Consider the following 27,294-nt stretch of genomic DNA (forward strand, 5'->3'; position numbering starts at 1 on the left):
TCTGATTCTGTAGTTCTGATTTGGAAGAGTTTAGAGCCTGACAAAAAAAAAAAAAAAAAAAAAGATTTTTAATAAATATTCAGCATTTGAAAAAAATTTTCTTAACTCTTATTCGTGTCAAATAAAGTATTGCCACTTGGACATAAGGGTGTACTATTTGGGACTATACTTACAGAGGCACTATGCAGAGAGTTGAGCAACGAGATGTCTATTGGCATTACATTTCAATTTCTGTATGTTAGCACAGTCAGGGAAGCAGAAAGCAAAGAGAGAAATCAAGGTCTACCATTTCAAGGGAACCTCTTCAACAAGACTAATTGTTGAATATTCGTATCCTCGGAAAACACTGGTCGACCTAATTAAAGTGATAGTGCTTGCAATTGTCAATGTTTATTTAATAGAAAATATTTCAACAACAAAAAAAGAATGTATCAATAGCAAAAAGAATGTATGGAGGGACATTTTTACAATTAGATATTTATAAGAAAGATTTAGGAATTTTAGAATGAACAAATATGTTTAGGCTTTATCAAACAAAATGTGATCATGGTCGTCGACAGAGAAAGCATTTGATTTATACACATAGTAGGAGAGATTCAGTTGGAGGTTAGTCTGTTAGTTAGAGGTGCAGAGTTGGAAGCCGTCCACAGGAGGAGTTTGGCTTTGCCAGTCAGGAAGTATTTTAATTGGCTAAAAACAGACAATGTAAGACTCTAGAGAAAAGACGTGCCAACTCTGGAGGAGACCTAGGAACGTGAATAAATATTAATATAAAGAAAGATAAGTTCACATCATGGTGTTTTCTTTCGGAGGAACCATTATTTTGCAGTATGGCAACTATTGAAGAACTATGAACGAGAAGAGAAAAAAATCTGGAACAAGATCTTGCAACAAAAATACATATGTATACGTTTTGTAAAGAGAACTGTTACGTATTAAATGAATTTTATGTGTAAACTCCGACACCCACAAATGACCTGAGCGATGTATATATAACACTTATATCACAGGTGCTGTTATAAATATATACCTGTTATATAGACCATATATTAGAATAAAAAGCTTACCAGTGCTTGTGCAGTTTACCAAAGACATTAAAAATGAACAAGGACATAAAAAAACGAAGATACTGAAAAAGAACTATGGTGTACGTAACCATTATAGAATAAAATAATTATTTAAAAATTTTTTTTTTTTTTTTTTTTTTTTTAATCATTTAATTTGATCCAGTAGGGTGTTTTTTTTTTTGTACAGAAGAAAATCAAATTTTAAGATTGATCGTATGGTCGCCATCTTGGATGAGGAACAGGGCAAATAACCTGCTTAAGTTTGTCAAAATTTGACGAGATTTGGAAATATGGGCAGAAAAAATACCTAGATAAACATTTTTTTTTCACTTATTTTACAGTTTTGCGACCCTTTTTTAATCCCTTTTTTATTTTGTCCTTTGTTAATCGCTTTTTCGTTTAAAGACACTCCATCCTCATCTGTGGAAATAGGCAAGATGAGGACGATACAACAGTCTGATTAAAATTTGATTTTCCTCTGTAAAAAAAAAAAAATAAATAAATAAAAAAAAATAAAATAAAGCAATTTTTTTATGAGACTTTATTCTATAACAAGTACATACAATAGTTTTTTTTTTTGTTTTTTTTTCAAAATGTTTTTAATATCTTTAGTAACTGCACAAGCACCCTAGAGACTTCTATAGTGAAGGGGTAGGATTTTGCTGCTTGTCTGGTTAGTCAAGCATACTTACATCGAAGAGACATAGCTGCTACGAGTTCGCCAAAGCACACTCCATTAAAGTGCTTGTAAAACAGGCACAAGGATGAAACACTGCAGCACTGCGACAAGAGTCGGGGCTTGGTTGATAAAATGCAATATGGGGAGACTCAATGGTTTTTTTTAATTTAGTCTTATTGTGATAATATTAACGTTCCTACCATCCCCCAACCCAGTGTTAAATAAAATGGAAGAGGAAATAAGTTTATCAGCAAAACAATAGGGAAGAAGTTGTTCACCAAGAAACACAAAAGGCTAAAATAGGATTGCTAATCAAGGTGTGGCGGATAAAAGACCAAACATAAAAGTAGGTAGTTTTAAGTGTGACAATAAATTTTGTGACAGTTTGTAACAGACAGTTTACGGACAGTCTAGAATTTGTGACAGTTGAGGACTGTTTTATTTTGAGTTTGACAAAGTGAAAAGCAGGTTGTGACTTGGAGCACATCGCAGTGTGTGGCTCTGAGCAAATCGAGATAAGCCGACGGCAACTGACAAACAACCTCAGCAGACAACTATGTAGTTGTGGATCATAGCGTGTAGAGGGTTAATTTTGTCGCACACACATATATACCCAGAGTGCCTTTTCTGTTTTTAGTTTTTTTTTTTATTTATACTTGTGAACCTGCACGCCTCCCTCGGCAGCCACCAATGTGAGGGACAACAACATGATCAGAAAAGGAGGAGAAGACCGTGGCAAAAAATGTTGTGAGTCAGCATTTGTTGAGCGATGTAGCATACACCATTGCTATGTCCTGGCCTCAATTAAAGATGAAGACTACCATAAAAAATAAATAATCAAGTCAAAAAAGGTCAAGATATGCAAAATTAAATCAAGTGACCTCTGATAAATTTTGACCCTTTGTTGGGATTAAAATTATCAAATTCTTTTAATAATTCTAGTTTTAGACGTAGCAAAGCAAAATTACAAAACAATCTATCTATCTATCTATATATATATATATATATATATATATAAAGTGTCTGTGTGTGTACATTTCCCTACGCAATAACTGTCAATTTTTAGTCTACAGACTCGAAATTTGATATACAGGTTACTGAGATTTGGGAAAATCAATGTGATCAGTTTTGGGCCAGAAATTTGGCGATTAAGGGGTCAATGTTCAACGATTTGACCTTTGAAAACTCTACCAAACTCTTCGGACAATTTTGGGTCTACGCCCTTGAAATTTTAGATATAGGTTCCTTGACATGGATCTAACTTGATAACTTGATTTGAGACCAAAACAATAAATTTTAGGGGGTCATAATAGGGGTCAAAGTTTTAAAAAAATTGACCTCTGCGGTCTTTTCCAAATTACTCAGACAATTTCTGGTCTAAATATTTGAAATTTTACATAAAGGGTAGTCAGATAGGGCAAGCTTTTTCATCAGTTTGGGTCGAAAATTTTTAATTACCAATATATAAATGTATGTATGTATGTTTGCATGTCTGCCTTAAACTTTCAATAGAGGCAACAGATTTTACCAAGATCAGTATTGTTTTAAAATCCAATCTTTCATACCACAAATATCGAAAAATTGGCTAAAAACATTAATATCTTCCCCTTCAACTAGGCACTTTCCTACAGGGAGGGGGGCACTTTTTTCGCCGATATTTTTTAAAGTTATCCTCTCCTTTAGATTGTCTAGCCATAATTTTTTCAAAAATGTTGCTTCCGGTTTGCCGGTGGTCGTAACAGCATAAACGTTAGGTTTTACCCCGTTCTTTTCCTCCTTTGCGGTACAGGTTCGAGCCTGCCTTCCTACTACCACTTTTTTTTTTTTTTTTTTTTTTTTTTTTGCTCAACATACACATCCAAACACCCGGGCAACGCCGGGCGGTCATGCTAGTATATCTATAAAAGTGAAAGTATCTGTCTCTGTACATTTCCCTATGCAATAACTATCAATTTTCAGTCTACAGACTCGAAATTTGATATACAGGGTACTGAGATTTGGGAAAATCTTTGTAATCCGTTTTCGGACAGAAATTTGGCAGTTAAGGGGTCAAAGTTCAACGATTTGACCTTTGAGAACACTACCAAACTTCTCCGCCAATTTTGAGTATAAACAATTGAAATTTTAGATATAGGTTCCTTGGATATGGATCTAACTTAATAACTTGATTTGAACCCAAAACAATAAATGTTACAGGGTCATAATAGGGGTCAAAGTTTAAAAAAATTGACCACTTTTTTTTTTTTCTTTTTCTTTTTGCTCAACATACACCTCCAAACACCCGGGCAACGTCAGGCTGAAAAGCTAGTTTTACATAAAATTGAATGAATGCTGAGATTTTCAACAAATGAAGAATGATTTCGTTTTGTCATTTGTTCTAAATGATCCAACATTTAGGGAGACAATAGAAAAAAAAAAAAATAAATAAAATTAAAAAAAAAAAAAAGTTTTGCTACGCATAAAATAATGGCAAATTTCTCATTTGATAAAAATTACATAAACAACAAAAAAAGTAAATAAAAACAAAAATTGCTGCTACATATCTCATTTCCCCTCCTGCTAACATTTCTCATCTCATTTGCCTTTCCTCCATCTAAAACATTTCATGAGCAAGCAACCAAGCAAGATTATCAGTGATATTATAAAGTTGCCTTTATCAAGAATCAGTTAAAGTTTTTTTTTGTTTTTTTATTTATTAGGACAGTGTGATTTTTTTTTTTTTAGAACAAATAATTTGTATCATTTCTTGTTCTAATTGAATTAAAATACTTGATTAAAAAAAATGCAAAAAAGTCATTATGATGTATGTATTCATCATGGAATGAAGAGGTCATATTCCAAAAAAATTATGTAAATTTATTAAACAGTTTGTTAACTACAAAAACAATTTAAATTTACAATTTTTAATATATCAAATGTTTTATCTTGAAGACAAACAAAATCACTGTAGTGGAATTCAGTTGTTACCCTTGACACATTCTAAAACATGGGAGCTCGTTTTGCTCATCATGAAATTTGACTGCCTTCGTTAAAAAAAATTTTTTGATAAAAAAAAAAAAAAAATTGATCAATTTATGTGAATTTACAATATGATATTTGCATTCCATTACAGGTGTGTACATCATAAAGATTTGTCTGTATTTTTGTTTATTTTAATAAAGGAAATGAGAAAAACTTACGTAAACCTGAGCAGACATTTGTATAACAGCCGCAGAGATATTATTAACCCTCAACACTTCATTTTCCATTTTATTATCAAGTTCTCCCTAAAAAAAAAAAAAAAAAAAATTCATTAGGTAAAAAAAAAAAAAAAGAAATGGAAAAAATTTTTTTAACTTTTAAAAAATTAATAAAATTGCCCTTTTCCTTCTCGACTAGAACAATTGTACCATCGATAATAAGGGTACTATTTTTATTTTTAACTAGTAGAGGGAGGCGGGGGGCCCTGGCATTGCCTAGTCGTAAAATATGTTAAATAAAAAAAATTACAAAAAAAAAAAAAAAAAAAAAACAGAACTTCAGCGCCATCAGCCAGAAGCAAAACCAAAACTTTGTAAGAAACAAAAAAAAAAAAAAATGCGCAAAAGTTCGTAAGCGAACAGGTTATCGACCAGACCACCACGACATAGGTTATGACTTTGCAAATTTATCTTTTTAACACAAAACAATGTGTGATTTATAAACAGCATCGAAAAGAAGGTTCTTAACTGTCCCCTCTTCAAACAAAACAACATTTCTACATGAAATAATGTTTTTTTCTATTTTTTTTTATATCACGCATCAAAGAGGTCGCTCTTATAACGATACCACATTCGTACCGCTTTAATGCGCATAAGTTTTTAGCAGATATACAAAGACATTTTCCCTCTATATAATAGAAGCAGAAAAATAAAATTTAGAAAACTCGTAATTCATCAAATGTCACCCATGAAAACGTGAATAAAATTTTGCCTGTGATGACCATTTTCAGTTCAAAAATAATCAGGATTATTTTGATAGACATTATCTTTAAACAGGAAAAATGGGGGGGGGGTTACAAACTGCAAAATGTTATAAGAAAAATAAAAATAATTGATGAAATGAACAGAATTGGATTACATATGAAGACACTTTATAATAAGTACTTCTTGACATTAAATTTGAAGACTACCATGTTGTGGTCTGCAGGGAAGCAATCCCATACCATTTTTTACAGAGGAGAATTTTTTGAAAAACTAATCATAAAAATTGTTTCATGTTAAGCAACCACTTTTACTGGGGACACCAGTTTCTTGTTTCAATCATATCGATCTCAATTTTGATCACTTTTAGGCAATTATTAGTGAATCTGCCTAAATAAATACCTGAAAAGACATTAAAAAAAAACTAGACATTCTGTTCAACTATAACCCTGGTCAGGTCTTGGTAAACAAGTTTTAAAAAACTAAAACCAGAAAAAAAAAAAAAAAAAAAAAAAAAAAGAGAAAAAAAAAGAAAAAAACAAGAAAAAAACAAGAAAAAAACAAGAAAAAAACAAGAAAAAAACAAGAAAAAAAGAAAAGAAAAAAAGAAAAGAAAAAAAGAAAAGAAAAAAAGAAAAGAAAAAAAGAAAACCCTTACCAAATGTTTGCGTAAAGCATTCATATTTTCTATAGAAGTAATATTGAGCTGATCAATTTCTGAAATCACTGTATCATGTTCCTGCAAAGAAAAAAAACCCAAAACATTCAGTTTTTAATTAAATCATAAAAAAAGAATCTTACCCTATTATGATTTCAAATTTTGTGCCAGTGTAATACCACATGGTGCTCCCACTCAACAATATTGTCAACCTCAATGTTGTATGCCATGCATCCAGGAACCTCAACAGTGAAGGGGTGGGATTTTGCCGTTTTTCAGGAGTATGTACATCGAGGAGGCACAAGTGCTGCGAGTTTATCAAAGCACATTAAAGTATTTGTAAAACAGGCATATCAATGCAACAGTGTGGTGATGGGACAAAAGCTGGAGCTTGGCAGATAGTGAGATCTATTAGATCTGAGACTTTTTTTTTTTTTAAACCTTATCTAGGAGTGGAAGACTAGTGGTAAATGCATCAGCTCATATGTGACAAAAACACAGGCATGAGCAAATTGTAGCTTTGTAAAGATATAGGATGCTCTCTGGTGTTGGTAGAGAGAGTCAATCTTCTTTGCAGCACCTTTAGCAATGTCCTCAATGTATTTGTTAACATTCACAGGCAACATGATTTGTAAGTTGATAAGCTTGAACGATGGGCTCTCAGGTAGGGTGTTGTCATGGTTATCAGTGATGGAGAAGGTGTTTTGCAGTTGATAAAAGAAAGACGCTTAGTCTTAGTAGCATTAAATGTTACTATCCACCTACGGCCTCATCCCACTACAGACGGAAGGTCATTTTCTAATATTTCTGCAATTGCTTTAGATATGTATACATTCGTTCTTCCCTCATGTCTATTCTAGAACGTGGTGTCATCAGCACATATACCCATCTCAAACACAATTTCATTTATGAATATCAGGAATAATAAAGGTTCAGGACTGACTCCTGAGGAGCCCCTGCATTGATATCATGTTTAGACGTACAACTATAGATGACAGCCTGATTGTTCTCTCGTCTAGGAAGAATCTGATTATGTTAAGTATCCGTTCAGAAATTCCCTATAATGTTCATGTGAAGACCTTCATGTCAGACCTTGTCAAAGGCTTTGTATATATCACGAGTTACAGCCCAAGCTTCCCTTGCCTTATCCAGAGCATGATATGTGTTCAGAGATTACGGTTAAAATATCTGTAATAGAACAGGTTTGCCTAAATCCATACTATTAGAAAGAAGCTTAGCATGGCACTTCTGCATGTCAGTGACATGAGGCGAATGTTTATATTTTAGTTTCAAGAACCACCAACAGATGCCATTGTCAGCCAAAGAATTGGGAATTTTAAATATTACTGAAATCTTGAAACGATAATGTATTATTGAAAATTATGAATTAAATTCTATTGGAAAAAGAATAGAATCATGCTCATCGAATTCTTAATGTAAGATGAAGACTCTGTTCTACTCACATACGGAATCCACATTATTGCAAGATTAACCCTCGACTTAGGTTTGAGATCACTAAACCTGAAAATCACCCAGACTTCACCAATAGTGCAGTTCAGACACAAACATTAAGATCTCAAGTCAAAGACTTGTGAATGATCAGAATTGTGTTATATTTCAACGAATAATCAATTTGCTTTATACAAAAGGATCAGTCATCAACTTATTTTTTTTCTTCTTTTGGTTTGAAATGACCTTTGCTCTCCAGTGATACAGACTTTGGCGAACAGTGTTGAACAGACTGCCCTACTGATTGTTTTACAATATGGGGAGAGTGGTAGTTTGTTGGAACAGGACCTTTCAACACCCAAACCTTCAAAGTAACCACCCAGTACCAAGTGACCAACTGGGATCCAGTTTGTCCGAATTGGTGACGTCAACCACTGGACATTGTTGGTTAGTTGGTTGTTTTACAGCATATGAAGCCTTTTCGGGTTATTTAATGCCGAATCCAAAGATTTTGAAGAATAATTTTTTAATAGAATATATTTGTTGTTTTCAAGTCGGTTTCTATTTAACCCATAGTTGGAACCCTAACAGGTACTACCACTCCGGGTCAGAGTGGACCTGGGAGCAATGGTAATTAAAGGGTGGCTCCACACTCCCCAAAGCCCGCAAGCTGAGGCCTCATCACTGGATATAGTTTAAGGTCATATCCAGGACCGGACATTGTTGGAGTAAAGGGTACAGATGTAATCAAAATTAATAAAACAAAAAACATGTAACTTACAAGAGCTTTTAGTTTCGTAGTTAAATCTGCGTACTTCGCAGTGGCTTCTTGATGTTTTTTCTGTAATGTTGTCACCCTTTCTTGGAGGTTCTTCATATCACTGCCCAGATTGGCAAGGGTCTGTTAAGAGATAGCATCAAATATATTTTTTTTTTATGAGTATAAAATATTTGGTCCTTGTATAGCTTGGTAAGCTTTTAAACCAACACATTTCAGGTGAAAACATTACATCACATACTTACATATTATGTAGAAATATAAATTCCAAAAATTAGAAAAAAATGACTTGGTAGAAAAATAATTGCAAGTAAAAATAGAATTTACCAAATTATCAAGTTTTATGTTTTAATGGTGAAGAATTCTGAAACCAATTCAGTATGAAAATAAAGATAACCTTTGATTTAAATTTAATTAAAGGGTTTGCCATGTCTAAAAAAAAACAAAAAAAATATGAGCATATGTGGATTATTTTCTGTTAAAAATACATTTAGCACATCTACTGGATCATTTTTTTTTGGTAATATTCAGAATTTATACTAATTTCAACAGGACATGTAAATATGTAATGTTCTCACCTGAAATACATGAATTTAAAAGATCAATCCACAAACATCAAATGTTTTAACTGCTTTTACAAACAAAACATAAGAGACAAAAAAAAAATATTAATTTTAAAATGTATTCATAAAATTAATTTTAGATCAGTATGTTTTTTCAAAACTGCTTAATACTAGCAAGATTGTATGCATATATATATATATATATGCTTTGTCTAAACAATAAAAGCCAACCATTAAACTACATATTCTATAAAAGAAACATGTCATATCCAATCTAGAATTGAAAGAAAAATTGGCATGGTACCAAAATGAAATTTGCTAAAAATTGTAAGGAAAAAGTGTATAATAACAACAGCAATAATAAAAAAATAATAATCATAAATTTTGTCATCCAAGCAGACCACAGGATGAACATCAAGACGAAGGAGAAGTGAAGCAAATACACGCAACTGGACAGAGAGCTGAAAGGGATACGAAATATGAAGAAAGAAACGATAACACCAATAATCGTAACAGCACTAGGAACTATACTTAAAAAAAAAAATTTTGAAAACAGAATGGGAGAAATTGGAATAAGAGGAAGGGAAAGAAGACATAACAGCAATAACTACAACAGCTGAAATCTGAAAATCCTAGAATGTGGAGCCTAACCCTCATAAACTATGAATACTAAGAAAACAAAAACAGAATACAACGACAGATAACCAAGAAAACTGATACTGTGAAATGTTAACTATACCACCACCCCCAAAATAAAATAAGATTAAAATTTTTGAAAATATAGTATCAGCATCGACTGGCACCCCACCAAATAGTCGAGAAGTCAAGGAGGATGCCAAGACCAAGGAGAGAAAGCACTAATCAGACCTCCACTAGATGAGCATGAAGATGCCTGGGAACTTGGGGAGGCTTATTTCCACCCAAATTCTAGTGAAGACCAACAGTCATTGCCAGCGAGAAATCAATGGCAAACGGCTGTTGTGATAACAAATTCATTTGCAAAGGTTACCGAAAGAGGGGAGAATACTACTAAATCTGGGGAGATTTGTTGTCACTCAAACTCCAGAGAACACGAGCAATTGTTATTAATGGGTAATCTCTGATGAGCTGTGCAAAAACATTTAGTGAATAACAATAATGTTGATACTCTGTAATTAGTTGTTAATATGGCCCACCACATGGTAATATTACTACTAATATTACAAGACATAAGAAGCATTTGACATTAATTCGTAATACAAGTACTGCTATTACTACAATACCTCTGTTCAATCTCAAAAGACAATGGATACCCTCTATAAGGATAACTGCGCGTGTAACTGTGAGGTAAGGATTGTGCAATCCTAACCACACCTCTCCTGAATCCGCACTGCTTGAGTCCAATGGCAAGGAGAAGTCCAGAACGACTGGAAACAATGCAAAGACAAGCTGTAATTCCTAAATGGTCACCCATTTTAGTACTGCTACTACTAATAATAATATTGACAACAATGTGTAATGTGATGTTTTCATTTGAAACCAGTGAGCAAAGGAATACTTTATTAGTGTTAATGAAGTATGTCAAGAACATTGTACCATATTACTAATTTAGGAAGGAATGTTTCCTGTAGCAATACCCACGGGCCATAAAACGTTTTGGATAATCATAGATTTCAACTAAGTTCTATCAAAATAATCATATTTAAAAAAAAAAAACACTTAAAGTCCTCAAAATACTACCATTTTGATCAGAAATGAATATCCTTTCACATGCATTAATAAATAATGTACATGATATATTTATAAAACTTTGAATTAATGATAAAAATTTTAACATTTTGTGTCAGATTTTTTTTTTTTAAACTGATATCAGACATAAGCTTAAGATGAAAACACTGACAACATTGATCCAAAAACAAGAAAAAAAAAAATCTCTAAGAATTATTTGAAATACAGTCTATTGAGGAATTTTCAAAACAATTTTTGTGCTGGGGTTTCTTTAGCCTATGCACAAAGTCTGCAAAGTGAATAAATTTTTAAATATTCTATGATAGTCATCTGAAGGATGATGGTTCAATCCTCAGTATACGCGATACTAAGAATATAATTATGAATTGTTTACAACTTCTACCAAGTTATGGTTGATCAAATGTGAGCAAGCTACCCCCACCCTATGAATTAAATAAAGTGTTCCATTTGAAATTCTGCACAGATTCCAGAGTTTAACGAGATGTACACGAAGGTCGGAGGTTACATCAGCAAAAACATTGAGAACAGTAATGCAAATAATAAAAATACTGTATTAGAAATGGAAACAAACGAACAATAATGTTGGACTGACGCAGTCGTTTGTTTTAAAAATATAAACTAGAGAAACAAGAATAAAGCGATACAGGTTCATACAGATTATCCAGGTAAACAGTGACACCGTATTGCATGCATACATGACTGTTGTACCTAACTGCAGATTGAAAGCATGGTAGGAATTGTCAGAGAAAAAAAGAAAGAAAACTCGATTCACATTACAGAAAGATTCTGGTCTTACAGCTAGTAATGAGACGATTCCAATTTTAGTAAAATTTCTAAATATTTAGCTATAAAGTTTTTAATTTTGAATTTATAAAAACCTGTGTAATATGCACAAATTTTTGCAAATGTAAAGAAATACTATACCTTTTAGTTTAACTAGTTTGTTGAAAATTAATATATACTTATTATTATCAATTGAAAACTAAGTTTAAAATAAAAAAAAAATTGTTTTTGACATCAGAAAATGCTCAAATTTTACAGATTCTGATACCCTAAAAAGTTCTGATTTTTCCAATTTCTACTTAAAAATAGATTGGTTTGTGCGGCTATGACTAATCCGTATTCTTGGGATCCACAAAAACAAAGAACTGTTGCTAGGTAACAACAAATTGATCATATCTTCATCATTATTTACATTTTGCATGAAATTTTAATTACCAAAAAAAAAAAAAAATGTTTAATTTAATTTTTTTTTTTCCCACTTATTACCTTTGATGTGGTATCAACTTTCTTTGGTAGAGTCTGGAGTAATGGAGCCTTCGCTACTCGTTCATCTAAATCATCAGTTTTTTGTTTTAATTCAGTCACCTTAAAATGAAGAGAAGGAAACATTTACATTTCAATTCAAAAAAGAATAAAGGAAAGAAATAATGGAAAATATATTAAAACCTAAAAGAAATCCATCCAAAATATTCAATAAAACAAAAGGTTAAATCCTGTCGATCTTGACAATTTAAGTTTAACAATTTTATACGATAACTGGGTATTTCTCTGTAATAACTAGAGCTATGACAACAGCAGATTTTTTTTTTCTTGTTTTGATTCTCAGGTATATATCCATTGATATCTTATGTTTTTATGTAGAGTGATGTGGTTCTCGGTTGATTGTGTCGGTGTCGGATATATACTTGAGAGTCAAAACAATGAAAAGAATATGCTGTTGTCATAGCCCTAGTAATAACCATTTAATTTCGCTAGTAGAGTTTTAAACAGAAATTTTTTGTTTTATTAAAGAGAAAAATAAAACCAGAAAACAGACAAACAAAAGAAAAACGACAGAAGAGACAAAACAAATGAAGAAAGAGGAAAAGATGTGAAGAAAGAGGAAAAGATGTGAAGAAAGAGGAAAAGATGTGAAGAAAGAGGAAAAGATGTGAAGAAAGAGGAAAAGATGTGAAGAAAGAGGAAAAGATGTGAAGAAAGAGGAAAAGATGTGAAGAAAGAGGAAAAGATGTGAAGAAAGAGGAAAAGATGTGAAGAAAGAGGAAAAGATGTGAAGAAAGAGGAAAAGATGTGAAGAAAGAGGAAAAGATGTGAAGAAAGAGGAAAAGATGTGAAGAAAGAGGAAAAGATGTGAAGAAAGAGGAAAAGATGTGAAGAAAGAGGAAAAGATGTGAAGAAAGAGGAAAAGATATGAAGAAAGAGGAAAAGATGTGAAGAAAGAGGAAAAGATGTGAAGAAAGAGGAAAAGATGTGAAGAAAGAGGAAAAGATGTGAAGAAAGAGGAAAAGATGTGAAGAAAGAGGAAAAGATGTGAAGAAAGAGGAAAAATGTGAAGAAAGAGGAAAAATGTGAAGAAAAAAGAAAAGATTTAAAAAAAAAAAAGGAAAAGATGGGGATAAACAAATTAATTCCATAAGAAATAATCTAAGGGAAATAACTCTTCAAACTTATAGTTATACAAGTTTTCAAACTTTTAAAATAGGTATATTCCTTTCACAGGTAAAGGACTTTTGGCATACATTTTATATATTTCCTGTAAGTTTGAAAATAAATCTTGCATTCATAATTCTAGAATTCATTCCGCGTTTAGATTTTCAAAATAAATTGAGGAATTATTTTATTATTTCTTATATTTTAAATTCTTGTTTTTTTTTCTCATCAATTAATTAGTGCTGTACAGGGTGAAGTAACTCAATATCTTCAAATACAATTTATTTTTGAAATATGATTTATGAAATATGAGAACAAAGTATAATGCATGGATTTTTATTTAAAATTCAATATATGCACCTTCCTTCGCCACTAGCTTTTCAAGTTGATCAGGAATCGCATCAACTGATTTTGTAAGAAACTCTTGCAGAATGGTAGCCATAACTTCATGTATTCGCCCTTCAAGTTCTTCTAAATTTCTTGGTTTTGTTGAGTAGACTTGCTCTTTCAATCAACCCCAGAGAAAAAGTCACAGGGCATTAAGTCAGAACTTCTGGCTAACCATTTATGCGAACTGTGACGACTTATCCATTTTCCATGGAATTGGGTGTTCAATCGCTCATAAACAATAGCAAAGTGTGGAGGAGCTCCATCTTGTATAAAAATCAAATCTTCAATATTGTCCGAAGCACTAATAATTGGCCAAATTTCATCTCAACATATTGAGGTAGCTCAACACTTTGCTTTTGTTGTTCATGAATGGCTGAATGCCCTAAAAGATAAATTCGACATCATGGTTTGCACGAATGGTGGACCAGAAGTCCTGACTTAATATCCTGTGACTTTTTTTTCTTTGAGGTTGGCTGAAAGAGCAAGTTTACAGAATCAAACCAAGAAATTTAGAACTTCAAGGGCAAATATGTGAAGTCATGGCTACCATTTTGAAAGAGTTTCTTACGAAATCAGTGGATGCAATTCCTAACTGACTTGAAAAGCTAGTGGCAAATGAAGGCTTCTATATTGAATTTGAAATAAAAGTTCATGCATCATATTTTCTTCTCATATTCATTAATTGTATAGATTATATTTAAAAAATAAATTGTATGTATTCTAAAATAGGGAGTTACTTTTCAATCACACTGTAATTGTCCCTAAAATAGGTACCAATCATTGATTTCATAACAATGTCTACACTATCCATTAAATTATAATTTGAGAGGCACAAAATCTCTCAAAACAAATAGGAAATTTGAAAACATTCAAAGCAAAAATTTTATTCATTTTTTTAGCATGGAGATAACATGAACCAAGGAATGAAAACAAAAATAGAAAATAGTACACACTTACTGTCGTGCTAAGTGAATTAACTTTGGTCAAAACAGATTGGAGGCCATTTTTACCATCTTTAAAATTATTTAGGGTTTTGTTTAATTCCTGAATTTGAGTATGTAACCGTTGGAACTCCTCTGGGGTACAATGGTTTTGACTTTCAACTGAAAAACAAAAATAACATGTTTTCTTCAAATATCTCAAGTGGAAAACTAAAAATGGTTTAAAAGTAACAAAAATAAAATATTTCATTAAATCTTCATGGACTAGATGTTCAAAATTACAAAGAAAACCAATTGGGTCAACACTGACACCATTTTTTCGAGTGGGATAAATATATAATGTATGATTTCAGAATAACCAAACTTTATGCATGTATTTTTCAAGCCTTTTGTGACTAAACCCTATATCGTTTATATATTGTAGTTTTTTTCTTATGCGTGTATGTAACAAATAAAAATATTGAAAAAAAAGAAAATAAATAAAAAAATATTTTTATTTTTAAAAAATTTACATCTCGAACAAGTAAATATAAGCAATTAAATATTTAAAAAAAAAAAAAAAAAAGACATAACATTTTTTTTTTTTTTACATGGAAGTCACCACTTATCAAGGCCTGGAAGACACTCGGGGATAAGGGTTATTGCATGTACAGTAATCAATGGTATAATATTGTAGTAATTGTTAATAATGTCTTACTTAAAGGGGCGGTTTATCAGGAATTTGTTTAAAGAATACGTTCAGTTTCGTCTCCTGTAATTGTGTTTCAACCTCTGAAAGGTTGGAACATAGACCCCTGATGTTGGAGAAGGAGACCTGGTAGTAGGGGTCTACGTTGGAGGGTGGGGTTCTAGGTTTATTCATGTTTTTTTTTTTTTTTTGAGATTTGTCATGATTGTTGAGGTTTTGGGGTTTGTGGAGCAGGTCGGTAGACTTGGTTGGAGCAGGACAGAGAGGAAAAATAAGAGAGAAAAAGACGAAATTTTGTTTTTGTTTGTTTTGTGGCACATGATAAGGTAAAGCCATAACAATTACCCACTAATATGGCATCGAGAGGCCCTACCAAAAACTACTGTATCGTCCAGAATCCATTCACCAAATGGCAATACAGCAGGCCCGGTACTTAGCACCTGCTGATAGGACAGCCTCCTTAGTGGTTAATCCAAGGTTCGGGTCCCTGACTATCAGGCGGGTAACGTCAGCCCAGATGAAACATTTACCTCCAGCACCCTTACTAGTGACATGACCACAAGGATAGACATAGAAACAGAAATTTTCCGATATCTCAGGCTACTCTTTACAAGGTACTACCGACCTAGAAAGTAGCTTTTTCTTCACCCTTTGTCAGAAAAATCACTCATTGGAAATGAGGACTGAAGGACAAAAAAGGAGAAGGGAGGGTTACTGGAGCTGCCGATAACACATCCACATGCATTATCTACTTTCCATGACATGTTATTGACTTTGGTTCTCTTGGACACAAACCGATTAACATGGCAAGTAAATTAATTAGCAACTTTTAAAAAAATTTTTTTTAAATTGCATGAAAACAAAATAGAAAGAAGCTAGAAATGAAAGCTCAGTGAGATTTCTAAGGACCCTAGTGGTATGTTTTTTGGTCGTAATTTCATTGAAATTAATTATCTTAAGCCATTAATACTTATGAATATTCATAAGCCACTGATGATTAAAATCCGTGAATATGGTTATTTTTTTTTTTGTTAAATATCAAAAGATCTTTACCATCACATGACTCACTAGGGTCTCTAAGGATCCCACCAATCCACAAAGGGTTAAATCATTTTAAATTCATCTCTCTTACTCTCATAGGTGTTTGCAATCAAGTTAAAGAAATTTTGTGTCTGGGATGTTTCTCTCTCTTTGAATACTTGATGTGGTTCAACAACACTATGTTAAGCTTTCATTCTTATAATAGGAAGAAAATTCTTCCTCTTTTCGTACTAAGAATTCAAGGACTTATGATGTAGTGGATAAAGTATTCAGTTGTAAGTTACACTCTTCTCGAGGTTGAAGGTTCAATCCTCAGTGTGAACAACTCAAAATACAATTGTGAATTACTTAAGATTTCTATCCAGTCATGGCTGACAGAACGAGGTCATGTTATTCCTGTGGATTAACCCTTTGTGGACTGATGAGTTTATTATTATCAGTAAGGTGAACACACCACAATAACAATAAGGGAGAAAGAAAAAAAAAAGATCACAAATAGAGTAGAACACGAGAAATAATCGTCAATCAAAAGAACTACATGGAACGGAAATAGTAGCATCATTGGTAACACAAAACAGGAGTTTACAAGAGACATAAACATAACCTCTATGCTTGAGAACCGATTTCCAACAAACTAAATTTCTTATGTTGCATTCAAAAAGTCAATAATTGGTTAACGAAACTCATTTGCATAACCAGTAACATGACCTGACCTGACCTGACCCAGATCGATTTGCAATAGATGGTGACATGGGTTACCTGACATTTTACATACAAGTGTTTCTAAGTTCGTACAGACTTTGCTCATTTTGGGAAAGCCACCTTTTCCTACCACTTAGATACAGCATGGTGAAGTTTCGCCCGACACGGGACGGCCATCATCACCAAAGACAATGAGGAAAATCATTTTGAATATTGACTTTACCACAGAAAATCTAGAATTGTTTCATTTATAATAGAAACAAAACAAACCTATAAGACACCGTTTTTGAACACCTTATTCTTTTTAATAACATTATTATACAATCATTTTTGTTGAAGATTTTTATTACTCTCGTATAAAAAGTTAAAGACAAACTAATACCAAATATTTGTACAGTTATCCAAGTGACAATTTTTATATTGTGACAATCCTATCATGAAAGTCTTCGTCAATCAATCACACTTCATTCTGAAATGTAAAAAAAAAAAAAAAAAGAAAAAGAAAATTACTTATAATTTAGGTTAAGGGCTTTTTAATTTTACTTTGTTAGGTTTTGAGTTGGACACATAATTGAGCGTCTGTATGAGGGAGAGGTGTATGGTATCTTTAAGTAAAAAGTTGGAAAACAAAGCTTTAGGCTTCTCTTGGTAGAAAATGATAATCAAAAATTTTCATGTAAAAAAAAAAAAATAAATAAATAAATAAAATAATTTAAATATCTCCAGAACTTCAAATGCTAAATGCCTTTAGATAATTTTTTTTTTTTTTTCATTTGCACTTTTGTAAAAGTGGTCATTGAGTTTCAACTACAGATATAACATATTTCATCGTTGAAATGAAGGATAGGGTATTTTAAATGACAAAAAAAAATAAATTAAAAAAAAAAAAAAATGTAAGTTTTTTTTTAAGAATTAACATCCATTTTTTTTTTTAATTAATATGGAAACTTTCATTAAGATTGGATAATTCTGATTCTTTATAGTTGATTTCCAAAACTGTATTTGGAGCTTATTTTTTATTTCACAGTTAATTACAACACGTAAAACTGTGATAATATTGCTTGCTTGCACAGTGAAGATTTTAAATGGTGGGAGGAAATGCAAATGAAATATGAAGCAGCCAGCAGGAGAGAAATAAGAGTGGTAATAGGAGTAGGGGAGTAAGAGCATTCCATAAATAAACGATGTAAATAAAAAAGAAAAGGAGATATTCTTCATTTTTAACTATGTAAGGTACACTGTACCAATATTGACCCAAACAGGCCATGGATTATTTTATTTTTTTAAATTCAAATTTTAATTTTATAACTTGTTACTAAAAAAACTGTAAGGTGTCTTTGTAATTGTTTCAATCATTTATTTGTTATTTTTGTGGGGAAGGGGGGTGCTGGTTATCCCTAACTGCCATTGTCAGAGATTTTACTTTCATGAATAATTTACATGACTGAAATAGGATTTCTTTACTTGCAAAAAAGAATTGCGATTCCAGTTATGAATAAATGTAAAAGAAACATTTTATGTCCTCTTTAAAAAAAAATCGGAGAGTTCTTGATAAGGTGTAGAAATGTATTTGCAATTTAATTGACGCCACCCTTTCTTCTCTGCAACTTCTCTCTCACAAACTTGATGTTGCTAGCTTCTGTCTTTTCTATTATGACGTGTTCTTCAGAATTGTCTGCTGCTCTTATTGCAGCTCGTTTGATTTGTTAGTCTCCATCAATTCACAGGTTTTATACCTCATCGTAATACAGCTTCTTATTCCAGTAGCTTCTTTCTAAGAACTACCTGGTGTTACCAGATCAGGCTGTCTGAAGATCTTAACTTTCGAGACGAAATGCACCTAACATTGATGCTTTTTGTTTTTCTACTTCCTTTTGCAAAACTTAATTATGTTCTGCAAAACCAAAAACAAAAGCCCATCTTTTCTCCCTTTTCCTTCTTCCTCTTTCTTTCTCCCCCATTTCCTGACTGGTTTCCTAACTTAAAATCTATCAAACATTAATACTGTAACCCTTTTTACCTTCCCATTGCAAAACTCATTTATGTTCTGCAGGGCAGAGAACAAAAACGATAAAATCCACTATAAAACAACCAAACCAAACACTACAAACTAACGATTGAAGATACAAAGAGCTTGAAGAATAAAAACTTTCTACAAAATAATTAAATGCAATATGAATTCTATTTCCAAAATAACTGGATACAACATGAATACTATTTCCAAAATAACTGGATTCGGCATTAAAAAACCTGAAAAGGGTTGATATGCCGTAAAACAAAACCAAACAAAGAACTGCAGACTTGTGGAACTCTTTTCCTCCTACTTATAGCTTTGGTCTTTTCAAGAGGCATCTCCTGCATTTTTATAGTCATCTTTCATTCTTGTTAGCTCCTTATATTAAGTGGCTTCACACCTTGTCTTGAATGATTTCCATATAAAAAAATATTTAAACCCCCTCCCGTATCCCAGTAAAAATATTGATTGCAATTAAATATTTATCAACTTGCCAATATCATCAATACATGTATTACAAAGCTATGGAAACATTGTAGAAAAATGTCAAATAACGTTCAATTGAGGAAAAATCGCTTATCGGAAAGTGAGGAGAAGGTATCAAAAAAAAAAAAAATTGACTAATTAGATTTTTTCATGGTTTCAGGAACTGTGAGAAGGTTAACTTCTCCAATTCCTACTATGATACTAGTAATCAAAACAAAAAACTATTCATCAGATTCAATACGAAATTCAATGAAATTGATTGGAAATTCATTTTTGTTTTTAATAACACAGACCAATATTTGCCAAAACTAACTGAACACTTAAATATGTCGCTTTCATTAACAAAGCTATGTAAGTCAAAGAAATACCAAGAAACATGAAGTATTTTTTTTTTAAATAAATTATAGTGAAGTACATTATATTGCCAATAATATGATGCAAAAATAATAAAAATTGGCTAGTCAAAAACCAGTCTAATTTGTCAGCTAAAAGGATATTTTGATCAGACTTCAAAAATCCAACAAGATGCTGCAAAGAAGGTTGGCTCCCTCTACTGTACTAGAAAATTACTCACACCAGAGAGCATCCTATACTTGACAAAGACACAATTTGGCCATGCATGGAATATTGTTGCCACATCTGGGCTGGAGCATCTACCACGTGTCTCACTTTTAGACAGAATCTAAAAGAGTGTCTCAAGTCTAATAAGGCTCGCACTATCGGCCAAGCTCCAACATGTCCCAGTGTCGCAAGATTGCATCTTTGTGCCTGTTTTACATACTTCTGATTAATCCGACAAGCAACAAAATCACACCCCTTCACTGTTGAGGTTCCTAGATATCAGAAAGCCTTCTACTCTAATAGTTTATTTTCTTGGACTGCCAGACTTTAGAATGCCCTCCCTGTTTCCTGCTTCCCTGACTGTACTGTGCAGAAGTTTAAATGTAATGTGAACAGACATCTTGCTACTCGACTCCCCCACAATCTCCTGTTACACATGATCCCAAATAGTAGCCGCTTATGGCAAAGTGATAATACTCCTCATTTAGGCTAAACAATCACCCCAGACAAGGTGCAAAGAAAGCCACTATTTGATTACCGATAGAAATTCTTTATTAAATAATTTCTTACTTTGTGCATATTAATATTATTAATCTCAACTTATAAATATTATTAATCTTAGCTTAGGCTGTCATTGAGGCTAAAATCAGTCCGAAAATATTCAACCATAATGCATCAGTGAAAAATATGGATGACAAAGTTAAGAAACCTAATAAAAGAAAATTGAAGTTTACGTTGGTGGATGGGATGATATTTTTTCCAGATTCTGATACAATTACTGATTTTGATTCTTTTAAAAAATTTTAATATTCGGTTATACAGTTTTTGTTTTCCTCTATTTTTTTTTTTTTTTTATTTGACTTGTTTTTTTTGTTTTTTTATATATAGGTGTTTCTAACTCATGCGGATTAATTCCTGCATTTGAAAGTTTTTCTTCAAATTTCAGCCATTTTCAACATTACTGTATAATAATATTAGTCCTCCCCTTTGATTCTCATTTCTCCTAATATTTTTTTTTTTTTTTTCAAATTGTTTGAGACTGTTCCTAGTGCTCCTATCATTATTGGTATTTATTTATTTTATTAATCTTAGCTTGGGCTGTCATTAGGGCCAAAATCATACAAAAAAATATTCAACCATAATGCATCAGTGCAAAATATGGTTAACATTAACTTAAGAATCCTAATAAAAAAAAAAATTAAAAAAAGCATTTACATTGGTGGAAACTAGTGATGGGACGATATTTTTCCCAAATTCAGACACAATTACTGATTCTTTTAAAATTTCTTATTGTTTTTGTTTTTTTTTTTGTTTTCTTTTTTACCATAGAAACTTGCATAATTAGCTAGTCAAAAGGCAAGTTTAATTTGTCAGCTAAAATGGGTATTTTGGTTCGACTTAAAAAATCTAACAAGATAATTTTATATGTTAGATGATCGGTATGCAAAGTTTGATTGGCTGCAAAAGCTATCATAAGGAAACAATGATTTGTTTATTAAAAACAAAACAACATACTTGTATACGCATGACAAACAAATTTTGTTGCTAAATCATTCAAAAGGAAAAAAAAAATCCATCGACACTCCCTCCTACACGCAGTCAATTATTCATTACATATGAGGAGAAAGTAACAGTTGGTGTTCCAACATTTGATAATCACAACAAGGTGACATAGAAACAAGACAGTCATGTGTAATTAGTACTTTTGATGGAATGTTAAAGAGAAGTCACCCTTGATGGGGTGAGGGGTTATGGATACGAGACAAATACAAACAGTCAAGCTTTTATTAGTGAAGGTAGAACAAACCAGATTATTTTCGTTCATACAAAAACCTGCGCTAATATGCATTTCATCATGACCATCCATTTTATAGAACTTATTTATACAACTGAATAACATAGTGACCTTTCTGTTTGACCTTGCCGAGTGAAGAGACATATTTTCACCTTTAACAAATATCCATTTACTGTTGTTATAAGTATTATTATACTAAACCAGAGTTAATAAACGTTTATTTTCCTAAAGCATTTTTCCCCCCTATATATTTTAATTAGCAGGGTTACCCAGCATTGTCCAGGACAAAACTGTAACATAACTTTTATCTCTCTGTTTCTCCTCCCTTTCCTGTCCTCTCTTTCTTCTTCACCCAGGCCATTCCTCTCTCTGGACATGCACACACAACTCAAGTCTACATAAGAGAAATAACTCTGAAAAAAAAAATAAAAATAGAAATAAAAAATCAGTTACTTCCTTTTACATGATAATATCAAAAGATGTGTATACAACTTGATAACATTAATTGATATAAATGCCCATTTGACCCAAAAATAATGAATTGTTTTTGATTTTAGATATACATCAAGGGTAATGTCAGTTTTTTTTTTTTGGGGGGGGGTATTAATAAGTACCAACGTTGTTAGTGCTTGTGTATTTCTCAAGTTTTAGCTGGACCTAAAAACGGACATTTGCCCTTTATATAATAGATCACACAAAATACATATGAAAATATTCCTTAGGTTTATATGATGATGACCCACTTCCAGAAGTCAGAAGCAAAGGTGATAAAACTAACTACAAAACATTAGCTAACCAAGGTTATCCAGAAAAATCCGTTCTGCCAAAAATTTGCTTTCACCATGACTGCTTGTGCAGAATTAAAAAAAAAAATTAAAAAAAAAAAAAAAAATCGAAGGCATGGTTATTGAGAAAAATGCAAACAGACAAACGGACAAACAGGAGTGAATTACTAGGTCCAATGCCTCCTTTGTCGGGGGGGGGGGGGGTAATCATAAATTGTTTGTTATTTTCGTTAACCATCAGATGAAATGTTCTGTGCCATGCTCTTTAAGATTAATTTATAAAGATAACGAAAAGGGAGGTGCCGAAAGAAAGACGACAAATCATATGTGATGAGCTGATCACCCATCATGATTTCAGATAGAGATAGATAAAAGATTATACACAAAATAATCAAAGGATTATTTTCTTTGTTTTTTATTTTTTTTTACCAAATAAATGAAAGAAATCAATTTTGAAAGGATTAACTACTTTACACTCAAACAAATATCACGCCCACTCCAACCGATAGATTGGAATATCTCGCCCTTCCCCATAGAGTGACTTATATTATTGTAAATATTTCACCTAACTAATAATATTGCGATCAATATTTTTTATTTTTTTTTAAACCAAAATAGAAAAATGTCATTCAAGGTTTAATATATACATGTACATATGCACACATATCAACATGCACACACAGATATGTAACAAATAAATTATTTTGTCAGCATCTAAGCTGACAAATAAAACTTTGCTTCAAACTCGACAGTTTTCATTTGTTATTGATTGTTGTACAGTGTTAATAGCAATAAATTAATGCACTTAGATTTATGTTTTAAACTAGTGGGGGAGGGGGGGGTACCCGGCGTTGCCCAGGTGTTTGGAGGTGTGTGTGTTAAAAAGCGAAAAACGTTGGCTGTGTGTCTGGAGGTGTAAAAAAAAAAAAAAAAAGTTTTAGTAGGAAAGTAGGATTGAACCCTGAGGCCTTGACGCAAAGGTGGAAATGAAAGGGGAAAAAAACCAGGCACCTAACCATCTCGATCACGAGGGGAGAGGAATCGATAAGCATGTTAAGTTAAGATTTATAAAGTGAAATATGCATGTGCAATGCGAGGAAGTGACGTGATGTTTGACCTAGTTTTGTGCTGCAAGCCAGTTACTGTTTCCCCCCGCCCCATCATTCGCTTTTCAAAGATGCGGTGATGGAAAAATAACTGGTAAAATAGCTGGTAAAAGTCGGGCAAATTAAATACACATGCGACCCCCCCCCGTTCTAAAGTCGTAGATATTATGATTTAGACGTGATATAAAAAGTTTTAAGAAGGAGCGAGCCGACCAAGAAGGCCGACGCAAAAAGCCTTTTGCAGACATACAAAAAAATGCACATACATACACATTTTCGCTTTTATATTTATAGACTAGCGGGGATACCCGGCGTTGCCCGGGTGTTTGTAGGTGTGCGTGGTGTTAAATAAAAAAGAACAATTAATGTTATCAAGTCGTATACACATCTTTTGATATTATCATGTAAAAGGAAGTAACTGATTCTTTATTTCTATTTTTATTTTTTTTCAGAGTTATTTCTCTTATGTAGACTTGAGTTGTGTGTGTATGTCCAGAGAGAGGAATGGCCTGGGTGAAGAAGAAAGAGGGGACAGGAAAGGGAGGAGAAACAGAGATAAAAGTTATGTTAAAAACGCTTTAGGTTCTAAGTGGCAATATGCCTTGTTTGGAGTAAAAAAAAAAAAAAAAAAAAAAAGATTATTAAAAATTGAATACAGTGATACTATTTGTGACAATTTAGTGATGTTACGTTAGAAGAAGATGGATAGGTGACAAATTCTGAATTTAAATTAGCGATAATATGACTACCAAATGTTCCTATTTACAACGCCTTCCCACGGGACAGAGTTAGACACCAGGGTCATTTTTCAACGTAGAGAAAAGGAACAAAAATAAAAATTGTCTCAGTTGTGAAAGATTTCTCCTCCACCGATAATGAACAAGAAATTGAAATACAGATACTACACTGGTCCTGGCCCGAAGGCCAAGAACGTCTGCTCTTCTGGGATTAAGTGAGAAACCCGAGAAATTTGATAACAGGTTTTCCACAAATTCAAATATGCATGAGTTGATATTGTTATCGAAAGAGTTACCATTTATCGAGGAAAAGTTTGAAAAGATGTAGAGGGCTGGAATAAGTGACCATATCAACCTTACAAGTGTCAGCCATAGCATCCGTTAGGCATTTAAACGGTATTTCGCTCTTGTATCCATTCTCTCATGTCTACGCCTCATACTCTCTTTCACACTATGCTTCTGCCTGTACAGCTTGATGCTTTTTCGGAAATCTGAGCTTTCTGATAAGATCACTTGATTAGTCAAGTTGACTTGGCGACATTCATCCAGGAGTTGACCAAGCTTCCCGACATGGTGAATTATTTTATATTAAACTAATGCAAACCTAACCACCATTCTAGATTGACAATTTCCCTTAGCCCTAACCAAGGTCTAAGTGGCAAGCCTCTCTATCCTTCCATAATTGCACAAAAACCCTCTTAAAACTATACACAATCGTTAAAAAAAAAGAAAAAAAAAAAAAAAAAACAGGAATTATCTCCCATATGATGGAGATATTTGGTAATGGTGTAATGTATAATATATATTTCATTATAAAAGTTCTATTTTTGTTTGATAAAATGAATAAAACAGTTAATAAATACAAAACAACAGTCCATTAAGTTCAAATAAAGACTGTTTGAATATAAATATAAAAAAAAAAAAAAAAAAAAAAAAAGGTTCATTCTATACGGTTTTGGCCATCCGTAGACAAAAATATGTCTGACGTCACTTCCGTCAAATGGCTTTGTAAACAAAGGAAGGCCAATCTACACCATTACCAGACAAAACGCAAGGACAATCATCTTGATAGAAGATAGTGACCACTTCATTATGTCTGCGGCTTCATTACACAATTTAAATACAATATTCAATTTAATCAACTGAAGAAAAAAAAAAAATGTAAATGTCAAAGAAACTCATAAATGTTCATTTTATTGCAAGATTTCGAGTTAGTTGTGTAAAAACGGTGTTAACAACACAATTTTCCACATAAGGTTAGACTCAGGAGAAATTGGAAAATTCCATTAGAAGTTAAAAATTAGTATTAGAGCTACATGTGGGGATATGATGTCATTGACAGGAAGTTTAGAGTGGGACATGGTTGATAAAAAAAAATTTTTTCAGGATAACAGAAGAGAGCAGCAGTGTTGGGGACACCTCCACCTATCGAGAATGGATTAGGTGAAACTCAAGATTTTATGCATCTAAAATAGAAAGTAGGTATGGACGTAATTTGTGTTCTCAAGAATGTAAACAAAGGAAATTTGATAAAAAAGACTTTCACAATTCAAATATTTGCAGAAAAATTTTATTTTTAAATGTTTTTATTGTAGAATTCTTAAAAATATTTAACAAAAGCTGGGGTTTATTAGAATAAATAGTTAAAACATTAGCCAGGATTCAAATTTGGAAAAATAATGAATTTCAAATTAAATTTGAGTTAATGAACGTTTGTTTTTCAATGGTTTCTTTCCTTTATACTTTAATAAAAACAAGTACATATGCTTTTATTCTGGGATTTAAAATTCTATTTTGTTCTTAACTGTAATTTGTAATTCACTGGACTAACCCTAACCCTCTACGACTATATTTCTATCACTACCTCTCATCCTAGAGGAACTCACCCAGTTTTTAATTTATCTATAAGCATCTAACTTGTCTTCAGAAAGAAAATCGAGGAAATAATTGTTTTTCAATTAGAATTAATCTCAACAAAATTCTTATGTTGCCATAACTTAATAAAATTCAACTTAGATTTTTCTTTCTTTATATTAAGCCCACAGAACTGACAAGCGACTCCTCTAAAAATGGAACCATCTTTACGTGCATAAAGAAATACATTATACTGTACACACAAAATTTGAAAGACACCAACATTTTTTCCACATAAAAAAATAAATCAGTCATCACAAATAGTAACTTGAGGCCTGAAGAAAAAAAAAAATTATTAACGACATATGAGAAAGAATTGTACATTTTATAAATAGAAAAAAATTAAAATGTTATATCTAAATTTATCAAAATAAAGGAGTTGAAATTAAATAAAATAACATTATTAGTGTTCGGACGATTAATCACAATTGAGAATTGGAAAAATTGGAACTTTTAGGGGTATCAGAAAAATTAGTACCTACTTTCCGATGCCAATAAAAGATTCTTTTAATTTATTTTTTTTTTAATTTAATTTTGTTAAAAGCAAAATTTTCCACTGCTGTTAGTAATGATAAAATAAATATTGATTGATTTTTAACTAATAGTAAAACTAAAATCTATAGTTCATCGCTTACATGTGTATTTTTTACGCCTGAGAAAATATTTGCACATAACATGTTTTTATAATTGTGAAGAAAAAAAAATTAAAAAAATTAAATATTTAGAGTTTATAAAGAATCGGAAATTGTATCGGAATCGGGGAAAACATTGGAATCGTCCCATCATTAAACATTATAATCATTTTTTTGCATTTTAAACTAAGCCGAGTTGTAATACC

At 32.1% G+C, this 27,294-nt stretch overlaps 1 protein-coding gene across 3 annotated transcripts in view; it reads right to left on the reverse strand.

The window, feature by feature from the left end:
* Positions 1–27,294, reverse strand: part of LOC145296877 (EF-hand calcium-binding domain-containing protein 14-like) — a 130,901-nt gene that overhangs the window by 13,119 nt on the left and 90,488 nt on the right. For all 3 annotated transcript variants that reach the window (XM_080143012.1, XM_080143011.1, XM_080143013.1), the window contains exons 3-8: positions 14,644–14,789; positions 12,133–12,231; positions 8,576–8,695; positions 6,346–6,426; positions 4,926–5,012; positions 1–37 (exon numbers count right to left, since the gene is read on the reverse strand). The exon at positions 1–37 is cut by the window's left edge and continues 183 nt beyond it. In XM_080143012.1, the coding sequence (XP_079999138.1) occupies positions 1–37; positions 4,926–5,012; positions 6,346–6,426; positions 8,576–8,695; positions 12,133–12,231; positions 14,644–14,789 (570 nt within the window). The remainder of the gene's footprint in view (positions 38–4,925; positions 5,013–6,345; positions 6,427–8,575; positions 8,696–12,132; positions 12,232–14,643; positions 14,790–27,294) is intronic.

The sequence above is a fragment of the Euprymna scolopes genome, chromosome 17, assembly GCF_053919585.1.
Source record: "Euprymna scolopes isolate OS-2025 chromosome 17, ASM5391958v1, whole genome shotgun sequence".
Taxonomy (NCBI): Eukaryota; Metazoa; Mollusca; class Cephalopoda; order Sepiida; family Sepiolidae; genus Euprymna; species Euprymna scolopes.